The sequence below is a fragment of the Astyanax mexicanus genome, chromosome 12, assembly GCF_023375975.1.
Source record: "Astyanax mexicanus isolate ESR-SI-001 chromosome 12, AstMex3_surface, whole genome shotgun sequence".
NCBI classification, from domain to species: Eukaryota; Metazoa; Chordata; class Actinopteri; order Characiformes; family Acestrorhamphidae; genus Astyanax; species Astyanax mexicanus.
This window is the reverse complement of record NC_064419.1, coordinates 11,891,835-11,902,806: the sequence shown is the minus strand read 5'-3', so window position 1 is coordinate 11,902,806 and position 10,972 is coordinate 11,891,835. Positions and strand designations below refer to the sequence as shown.

The 10,972-nt window shown below is 37.9% G+C and overlaps 1 protein-coding gene across 3 annotated transcripts in view; it reads left to right on the top strand.

The window, feature by feature from the left end:
• The first annotated feature begins 949 nt into the window (after positions 1-949).
• cfap74 (cilia and flagella associated protein 74) overlaps positions 950-10,972 on the top strand; it is a 104,251-nt gene continuing 94,228 nt past the window's right edge. For all 3 annotated transcript variants that reach the window (XM_049485978.1, XM_049485979.1, XM_049485977.1), the window contains exons 1-9: positions 950-992; positions 2,256-2,360; positions 2,452-2,539; positions 2,621-2,764; positions 6,584-6,682; positions 6,773-6,877; positions 7,848-8,021; positions 8,821-8,931; positions 9,020-9,122. In XM_049485978.1, coding sequence (XP_049341935.1) covers positions 2,264-2,360; positions 2,452-2,539; positions 2,621-2,764; positions 6,584-6,682; positions 6,773-6,877; positions 7,848-8,021; positions 8,821-8,931; positions 9,020-9,122 — 921 coding nt within the window. In that variant the 5' untranslated portion in view covers positions 950-992; positions 2,256-2,263. The remainder of the gene's footprint in view (positions 993-2,255; positions 2,361-2,451; positions 2,540-2,620; positions 2,765-6,583; positions 6,683-6,772; positions 6,878-7,847; positions 8,022-8,820; positions 8,932-9,019; positions 9,123-10,972) is intronic.

Genomic DNA, 10,972 nt, shown 5'->3' with positions numbered 1-10,972 from the left:
CTGTGTGTTGAAGTTTTATAAATATGATAAATAATCTAAATAAATTATCGAACATCTTAGGACATTTGTTTCAAGTTATGAGAGCCAAAGGGCACTGTCTTGTGAGACACATTAACATTCATTACTCCACATATAGTAAAAAGTTAAATTCAGTCGTTCTTTTTTATTAAAATTTTCCCGCATTATAGATTAATAATAAAGTCATCCAAACTATGAAGAAAAACATATGGAATTATTTATTAAATAAAAAAATGTTAAACAATGACAGCTTTGCTAATCTTAGCTGAATTTTCAGTCAGTTTTATGAGGTGGAGTCACCTGGAATTTAGGATTTCAGTTAACAGCTGTGCCTCGTCAAGAGTTGATTACATGAATTTCTTGCCTCTTAATGTGTTTGAGGACATTAGCTGTAAAGTTGTAAAGAGGTAGAGTTGGTATACAGTGAATAGCTCTATTTGAGTAATGTTCTAATCCATATTATGGTAAGAACTACTCAACCAAAAAGTAATAAAATTACTAAGAAAAAAATTACTCAGAAATGAAAGTCAGTTAATCTGACAGTCAATTTGAAGAATTTAAAATCATCACTACAAATACCGTCAAATAATGAAATTGTTATAATGATGAAACTGGCTCTCATCAGGACTGCCACAGGAAAGGAAAATCAAGAGTTTCCTCTGTTGCACAGGATAAGTTTTGGAAATCATTTCTTACGTGTTCCTTCATAGTCTGGATGACTTCACTATTCATTTGCACTGTATGAAAAAATATGTTTCTGGCTAAAACAGAAAAAAACTGAATATGCTGTGTGTCTGTATCTGTGTGTATGAGTATATTTAAACTGTTTATCTATAAGAATCTACCTCAGTATCCTCTCAGACCTGAGTACACACACACTGATCTGAGATCAGCTCCGCTCAGCCCCGCCCCTCTGGCCGGTCTCCATGGAAACACTGTAAACACAGGCAGGCTGCTGGACTCGGAGAGAAGCGGTAAGTGTGAAAAACAGCAAAGAAAAGTGAAGGAAATACAGCTAGAAACACAACAGCTGCAGCAGCGCTGAGCGCGCGCTGTAGGAGACTAATATTACACATCTGTTCACCTGACTGTCTCTGTTACCTGTGGATACAGTTTAGCTAGTTAGCTAATTTAGCTAATTTAGCTAAATGCTGAGTTTCTGCAGTGCTGCTGCTGAAACCAGACTACTGCTAACTAGCTTAGTTAGCTAGGTTAAGTAGCTAAGCTAACTCAAATGTTAGCTAAATTAAATCTGTTTTCCTCAAAATTCTGATATCCCGAGTGTTTTGGAATAAAATGTGCTGTTTTAAAAAATCAGTTTTTAGTCATGGTAATTTGAAGCAGGTGTTTAAACAGTTTTAATAAACTAACTTTTAGCCAATTATGGCATAGTGTTTATCTATGTGTATGTCTGTCTATTCAGCTGTCTGTCTATCTGTCTATCTATCAATTTGTCTGTTTGTTTATCTGTCTATTTGTCTGTCTGTCTATCTATCTATCCATCCAGCCATCCATCCATCTACCTGTCTATGGGCACTCCTGATATTTTTTATGATCTTACTTTATAAATTATTGGTTGTTCGGTTGAGCAATTTCAGTTAAATAAAGCATTGGAAAAAATAACTCCAAACTGAACTGCTTGAATTTTTGCACCAGGAGTTGCATAAAGTTATCCAAAAGCAGTGTGTAAGACTGGTGGAGGAGAACATGATGCCAAGATGCATGAAAACTGTGATTAAAAACCAGGGTTATTCCACCAAATACTGATTTCTCCACTCCTAAAACTTTATGAATATTAATTGTTTTCTTTGCATTATTTGAGGTCTGAAATCTCTGCATTTTTTAAATTATTTTAGCTATTTCTCATTTTCATAAAAAAAATCCCAACCCTAAACACTACTAAAGCATTCGTGCAGAGGAACAAGTAAACTCTGGAATAATCATCTTAGTCCCCAGACCTGAATATTATTGAAAATCTGTAGTGTGATTTAAAGTGGCGGTTCATGCTCAGAAAACCATCAAACCTGACTGAACTGGAGATGTTTTCTAAAGAAAAAATATCCAAAATACAACAGCATAAAAGAAAATTGGACAAATAAATAAACACCTACTTTCAGCTCATTGTCAAAGATAAATTAAAAAAGAGTACATATATATATATATATTTAGGAAAAAATATTATAACTAGATGTATTATGATTATGCTTATTTTTGTGTTTCTTCTGCACCTCTGGTAGACATCACTATGGAGGAAATTGTCTCTGAGGACTTTCCAGAAGCACAAGCATCAACAACTGATGCTGATGCTCCACAGTCAACCTGGACAGATGAAGACACAGAAGGTGAGTGATACCACATAAAATGATGATTTGTTATTATATGAGTAATGCATTAATTTAATTTTCATATCAAAACATCCACTTTCCACTTAAGAAGAGGAAGATGGAACTTGGGAGGACCTTCTAAAGGATGGAGATGAATTTCCCACTGATTTTTCTATGGATTTTGAGGACCCAGATTGGTGAGTCTATTATTTTCTTCTCGTATATAAAAATATCTAGCAGCATGTGCATGTCTTCCTGACAGCTTGTCTTTCTGTCAGGGCTGTGAATGAGTCCATAGATATGAAGGCTGATGGGAAGGAGGGGAGCTACGTTGACAGCACACGGATGTTCAAGCTGAGAAGGAACCTGGACCAGTTGGACAGCTTTTACAGGCAGAAGGAGCTCAACGTGTTAAAGGCCAGGTCTGTATACACACAGGCATGCATGCGCATTTGTGTAATATGACCCCCCCCCCCTTTACACTTAACTAATGGACAGTTTGCAATTGGTGGATATATTTGAGAATCTCCAGGCAGAAAAACAAATCATATCCACCTGACATAATGTGTTTCCATATTGTGCCTTTAGCACAAGCTGTGGAGAAGCTGTTAGGTGGGTGGATGGAGCGACTCAGAGGTCACGTTGTATTTGAATAGCAGCGTGGAACAAACATGCTGTCAGAATTCTGGAACACACTGCCATGAAATGCATGAGGCTGTGTGCAGTCAGACAAAGGGGTATTTCTGTTGCTTTTCATAAGATCGGGGTATTTTTACTGCTGTAAATATACCCTGCTTACACTGTTCTGACAACATTTGTTTATGTTTTTTATAGATAGAACCAATTAAACAGCAAAATCAGTGATTAATATGAATAACTTAACACAATACAGCATTTGTATTTTAAGAATACAAAATAAAAGTACTATTTACCCAGTATTTACCCATTGCATAGCAACATATCTTGTACTTAAAGACTTGAAAATATGTCAAAAAATGTATCACTGTGGTCATATCATAAACTGTCATATGATAAACTGTGATCTCTGAAGCACAGAAAAGAAAAAAAATATTTGTTTTGTATGGATGGAATGTAAAAATGCACAGAAAAGATGTTTTTGTTTTTTAAACATAAATGTGGCAAATAAATAGCCTGATCTAGTCATGCAGCCCAAACTAAAGATTTCTGAATTCAGTTCACCCCTTCAGCCAACATTGTTTTTTTTTTTGGACGTTTATTTTTTCTAATTGCTATAAATAAAGCTAGATGAAAAACTGAACAAGACATGCTATTTTTGACTTCTCACTATGGTTTTAGTATCCTAGCTACTCACTGTGCTGAGCTTCTGCTTTTGCCAGAGAAGCTGTGAGTTTATTTTAGATCTTATAACACATAACAGCTGCGCTGTCTTACCAACTGAACTCAGATTACACAGTTTTGGGTTATTTTAGATGGTGGTAAAGCACAGCATATTTTATTGTATATTTTATTATTTTATTACATTACAGCTACATTTACATTTATGAGATTTCACAGAAGCTCTTGTACTTGTGACTGAGGTCGTTTTTACACCTAAAAGACTGAAACTACATTGGCTGTATCTTCCTGTACTTTACACTGATTGGTTTGCAGAATTTTGTCAGTCTGGCAAGTTGCCATTCCAGGTGTTGTGCCAAATTGTGCCAAATTGTGCCAAACTGCATTTTATGGGCATGCTTATGAGTGTATCAGGTTGCCCTCAGATTCCATTTATTTCTGTTTATGAATAAGGGTTAATCTACAGTTAGAGTAGATACAGTAGACATGAGTAAAAACGCTTGCAACCATACGGGTGTGTGGACATAAAGGGGATTTTGCTGATAATATTTTTAACCTACTGTAATTGGTCTGAAAGAACAAATAGTTTGGAAAAGTTTTTTTCTCATTGCAAGTAAATCAGATAATGCTGATGCTTTTATAGCCATGTGCCCAGGTGTTGGGCATTTAGCCTGATTGCTGCTTAATATTGCACCCTAGTGGCTGGAGGTTGATTAGCCCCAGGGTTAACTTTTATAGTGTCAGTAAATATCAGATTGGAATATTGGCCAAATCGTCCAATGCAGATGATTTAGGGGAAAAAAGCGATATACTGATATAATACAGACATCATTGTGTATCCCTACTTAAAAGACCCTATACAGCTTTATCTGATGAAAAATCATTGTGGAGAATAAGTGCCCAGATAACAAAAATACCACATGCTCTTTAATCAGGGATTTACTCAGGATAATGTCTAAAAAACCTGGGGGCATGCATGTTAAGCAAATGTTAATGATAATGTTAATATGTGAAAACGAGAGTGGTAAAAACCCACATTGTCTAGATGTCTAGATAGAAGTAAACCTGTGCCACCTCCCCTGCAGTCCATTGCAAAAACATTGGAATAAGATAAAGACAAAAAATAAGGCAGAGCTTGGGTTGCAAAATGCCCTGTAGTGATCCATGTTTCTGACAGAGGCAGGAAGTTGAGTAAATGAACAGATGCAGAAGAAGCTGAATAGAAATCTGCCTTCTGTACCACAGACTGGCAATTTCAGCCCTCCGGCCACCATGGCTTAAAATTGTGATATACGAGGGTGGTAGATGAAGTTTCAGCATCTGTGGAATTAAAGGAATTGAAAAACTCACTTTGGAAGCCAACAAAGCACTAATGAAAGAAATGAAAGAGCAGAGATAGGGATGAAAAAAGTGATAATTAGCTGAGTGTTAGATGAGGACATCTAGAAGCTCTGCTTTTATTTCAGATATTGTAGTTTAATGCTGAACTGCTCAGGCAGCATATTTGAATTAGGGTTAAATGAGACGGCTCCTTAGTGCTTGATTGTAGGAGTTTGCAGTAAGTCTACCTTAGCTGAGCAAAGTGGTCTGGATGGCTTATAACATTCCAGCAGACCAGAAAGAAATTAAGCTATTTAGGGCTTTAAATATTTAAAAGGGAATCCAGTGCAGTACTCAACCAAAAACCAGTTCTTTTTGTGGTGAGTAGACAAGCTGCAGCTCTTTTTGAACTAGTTAGAGACTATTTAGAGAGACAGCAGAGCAACCCATTGACTGTAGAAAGCAAAAAAACAGCAAAACATCTCTTAAAAGTAAAGCAACCACAGGTCTAGTGCCTCTGCTGGTTGGTTGCAGTATGATGTGTAGCTCTACCCATACCTATCGGTTTTAATGACAGAACAGCCCGTATAGTTTTAACATCTTATATATATATAGATAGATAGATAGATAGATAGATAGATAGATAGATAGATAGATAGATAGATAGATAGATAGATAGACACATATATATGTATAGATATATATATTTTTACCATTTTTTTTACCATTTTCTCCCCAATTTACAAGGCCAACTACCCAACCCACTCATTCAGGACTACCCCTATCACTAGTGATGCCCCAACACCAGGAGGGTGAAGACTAGCCCATGCCTCCTTCGATACATTTGATGTCAGTCATGCTCTTTTAAAACAGCTGCCAGTAGCCTGCTCGGAGGAAAGCGCAGCGAATCGGTTCCGATACATCAGCTCACAGACGCATTGTGCTGAGCAACATCCCCCTTTGTTGACACAGGGGTGATGAGGGGAGAGAGCGTCATCCACCCACCCAGAGAGAACAGGGCTAATTGTGCTCCCTCAGGGCTCCGGTAGCCGATGGTAAGCTACATGAACAGGATTCGAACCGGCTTAGCCCGCTGGAACACCTGGAGCCCCCCTCAAGTCAGGATATTTTAACTGTTTTTGTTATCTGTTTGTATTTGTATTTTTGGTGAAGTAAAACTCCCCTGTAGGATTCCCTAGGTCACTTGGCCACTACTTACCTGTTGACTTAGTGTCCCCAAACTCGTGTTTCGGCAAGGCAGCGTCACATACACTTTTAGGACAAACTGATTCGGGTCTTGCATTAGATATTTTATGAAGGAATCTCTCTGTAAAGACTTAAGAGCTTTGCAACTAGATCATCAACAAACTCAGTTTTATATAACTGGGTAAAAAAATACAGAATTGTTCAGTCTCTTTTCTAAAGGCAGCATGATAGTGTCTGAAGTGAGCTGAGGTATGATTAATTTCCCACTCCCCCGTGAGTGCAGCCGAAAGAGATTCTTTTGAAACTAATTTGGAAAGCTGCATTTCGCCATCAAAAAGCTTTTGTAGGCCATTTCAGTCTCTAGCCAGCGCTCTGCTTTTCTGCTGCGCTTTTCACAGGGAGGAACTGAAAGCCTGCCGACTCCACCTGGCTGAGCTGGGCGAAGTGCGGGACGACTTGGAAACAGAGATAGAGAAGGAGATACAGGCTGAGAACAGGTGAAACACACAACCAGATTTGCATTGTTGATGCAAGAGAAAAAGCATCTGTTCTTCCTTCATCCCTGGTGTGCATGTTGTTCTCGGCAGCGTGGCAGTGTTCCGCCTACGTGCCCGGCACAAGTGCCTGTGTGTGCAGCTCCAAGAAGAGGAGGAGCTGGAGGCTCATCTAGGCATGGTTCTGCAGGAGCATGAGTGAGTGCGTTACCTCCACACTGCCTCAACATTATCCCAAAAAAAAAAAACATTCACACACATAGTCAGTCAAATTAGATCTTCTGTTTTCATGGTAGATTTCTTTTCAAACATTGGCAGTATTTTTTTCTTATTCCACCCATGACTAATGTTCTATTTTTAATTATATTTTTATTTAATTTTTATTTCTGATTTTCTCCTGCTTTTCTCCCAATTTATCATTTACCAATTGATCCACCCATTCAGCTGCCAGTCAGCAGTGTATCCCCCATCACTAGTGTGAAGTCTAGCACATGCCTCCTCCGACACATACGAAGCCAATTACCTTTCTTTTGACACTGCTGCTGCTGATGCAGCATTGCCAAATAGCATCACAGCGCACTCTGAGATAAGTGCAGCGACTTGGCTCCAATACATCAGCTCACAGACGCCCTGTACTGACTGACATGACCTTAGGAGTGATGTGGGGGAAAAAGCGCTATCTACCCACCCAGAGAGAGCATGGCCAATTGTGCTCTCTCGGGACTCCGGCAGCTAAAGGCGAGCTGCATGACCAGGATTTGATCGTAGTGGCAGCGACTTATGATCATCAGCGCCCTGCTGATGTTTAACAGAAGTAATTGTATTTTAATTGGTTTAGAAGCCCATTGTATGAAGCAGAGAAATTCATATGTTAATGCAAATTTGAGTTACTTACTTATGTTTTACTGTTTTTGTCAGAGAGGTGGAGGAACATTCTTTTTTTTACGTGTTCTTGTGCTTCAGTACAGATTGTAAAAGTAACCACATTTTATTAGAATTACACAAACCATTATAACCCTTCATAATTTCTAATGCTTAAATAGAATATATATTTATAATATAATAGAATATATACTTTTCAGATTTCATTTCTGCTACTGAATGTCTTATATGGAAGTATGTATTATGTACAGTATATTACATTCTTATTTTGTGTTTTATTGTCCAGGCTGGAGCTGTGTGAAGTGGAGGTAGAACTGAGTCGTTTTCTCAGCCTGCGTCAGCAGGTGGAGCAGGATGAGAAGAATTTTAATGCCCAGAAACAAGAGAAGCACAATCAACGAGTCCAGCGGGAGAAGAACATTGCAAAAGGAGCCAGACTGAGAGTGCTGCGTGCTAAAAAGTAACAAAAGTGAAACATCTCATCTCTACATTACATTACATTTAGTGGACGTTTTGTCCAAAGCGACTTGAAAGGTCCAAGGCAAAACATTTTAGGTGGGCCTGAATGAGGACAAAAGATATAATAGTAAGATAGAGGAGGAGAGAAGGAAAAGAGGGGGAGCAAGGAATGAGCAGGTTAGTAGTAGTTAGTATGTTAGAGGTGTTAGAGGAGAATGTGCTCTTTGAAGAGCTCGGACTTGAGGATGTTTCTAAGAAAGCCAGAGACTCTCCTGCACTGTTAGCAGTAGCAGTAGCAGTAGAGTTCCACCACTGGGGAACTCTGTATGAGAACAGTCTGGATTGCTTTGTGTGAATGTTTGGTAAATCTAGGCAATGTTCAGTGGAGGAGCGCAGTGGCCGGGAGGTAACATAGACATTTAGAATCAAGTGCAGGTAGGAGGGAGCCTGTTCCATCATCACCTTGTAGGCAAACGTTAGGGCTTTAAATTTAATACAAGCAGCAACTGGTCACCAGTGAAGCTCAATAAGTAGTGGGGTATCATTTGCTCATTGGTTTTGGTTTGTTGAAGACCAGGTGAACTGCTGCATTCTGGACCATCTGAAGTGTTTTTAGTTGGGTGGCCCATTGCATTCAATAAGGGTCGAATTTTCTAATGTTGTAAAGCCCAGGTTCCTAGAAACCTTCGTCGGGGAAATTAAGTAGACTTGATGGTTATGGTGAAAATGTGTTGGATGGATTGTTTTGCTGGAAGTTCTCATTTTTCTTAGTGGACTTATTTTTTGTTATTGTTTGTCAGTGAGCAGGAAAAGGCCTTAAGAGAGCAGGCAGAGCTTGACCAGCGGAGGCGAGATCAGGCTCTGCTGAGCCAAAAGAAAGCAGCAGTCTTCCTCAAGCAGACTCTGAATAGGTGATGCACACTTGTTTTCATTGTTATAAGTCTTATACATTTTATGCTGACTGCTGATGCAGGCACTAATTTACCTGTGTGACTGTAGGATGCGTCAGAAAGAGTCAGAGAGAGAAGGAAAGAGAAAAGAACAGATGAAAAAGAGGATGGAGGCAGCGGCATCACTGAAGGCCAATATAGCTGCCACTCAGGTACGTATGTTCTTTCGGTTAAAGTTCACATGATTTTGCTTATGCTGCAAAAATGATGTCTTGACAAATGAAAGCATCATAATTTTAGTAAATATATACATGTTTAAATGTAGTAATTTATTATATTGGTAAATACCTTTGCATACTGTATCTTTTAACATTGTTTTGTTAAGCTGTCATTCCTGTTTTTCCCTTTTTTGGACCCACATGCTTCTGTCCTCTGTTTTCCCTTTTTGTGTTCCCAGCCATGTGCTCTTAAAGCACATGGCCTTGTTTTGTTAGTTTCCTGTCTCCTCCCTAGCCCCGCCTGTCTCATTTGTAACCCGACTCCTTGTTACTTCCCTTGTTCCTTGTTTCTTTATTCACTGCTGTTCTTTTTGTGTTTTATCCTCTGTCTTTCTGTGAGCTTTAGCCCCTGTCTTTTGACACTGTCAAGTATACGCAGTCTTTCATTCGATCTTTGAACATCTTTGTTATCTTATTTCTTTGGTATTTTTAAGACCAAAAGTTGTTTGTATTGACTGACATGCCAAAAGTGACATGCCAAAAATAATGAGATATGCAGTATGTAAATTGATCATGAAGTGTTACCTCAGGAGATGACTGCACAGTTTGCTCATGGTTTTCATTGCTCAAGTTTAAGGGAGGCCTTGTAGTGGATTTTATATCCTGCAGGCCAGTAGGCAGTGTTGTTTAGCTTCCATTGGACTAGCGCTGGGTATCGAAAAATTTATAACAAAAAGTTACAGAGTCCAGAGAGCAAAAAAAAATGGATTGATTTTTGTTACTGTGCCTGAAACGAAGATCACTTACAGCGAGCCAAGCATGTCAAAGAGCTCTAAAGTCAGACTCTACTTCTTAACATTCATCCACACTTTCATTTTCCTTCAAACTGTCTCTCTTTCTCTTAATTTTAATTATGTAGACCTAAACCTTACTACACTATTATTACATTCCTCTCACAATGATACAGGGGGAAATATACCAGCATTTAAAACAAATAAACAGGATTATAAATATAATTATAATTAATAAAAATATTAATAAAAATAATAAAATAATAAATTATAATAAAAATAATTTGAAGTGATTGACACCAGCAATATAATTAGATTGAATTTTGGAAATCTAATGCTGATATTTATTAAGAAGAACTCTTTAAAACTGAGGTGCATCCAGCAGCTGCTCTTGTTTTTGTTTTTAATAAACAAGATCTAGAAAGATGGAGTCTCTTATTATGGTTGTGTGAGAATGCTTTTTTTTTGTTACATTTAAAAAAAAGTTTTGTTACAGGTATTGAATTAAAAGTATTGTACCGGTATTGCAAATTTTCAAATGATACCCAGCCCTAAATTGGACAAGATGCTTGTCCTATGTCCCAAAATATGTGAAATATCAGTGTATTACTAATATAAAAACTTGGGGGTCTGCCAATTTGTATATAAGTTGTTCTGGAACTTGATGTATAATTATTAGAAATCTACTCGTATATTCTCAAAATCATAAAAGCAGTCATATAGAGTCATGAAAGTGGCCAAAGAAATTTTATTTATTTGACTGAACAGTGGAATTGTCTTACATTAGCTCTCCACTCCAGCACATTGATTTGTGAAGTAAACAGTGATGATGTATGAAAAGTTCAGGTTGTCAAGAGCATTTACATCTGCACATAATGAATCATGTAGAAATGACAGCTCTTTTGTTTCTGTAGATAAACCTAGTCTGTACCCATTTCAGTACAATATAAATAACTGTAAAGAATTGTTCTCATTTAGTGTGTCACTGCTGTACTTCTGCTGTATCACTTATCAAAATGTTAAAAGGTAATACAGTCTTGAGCATTTGCATTT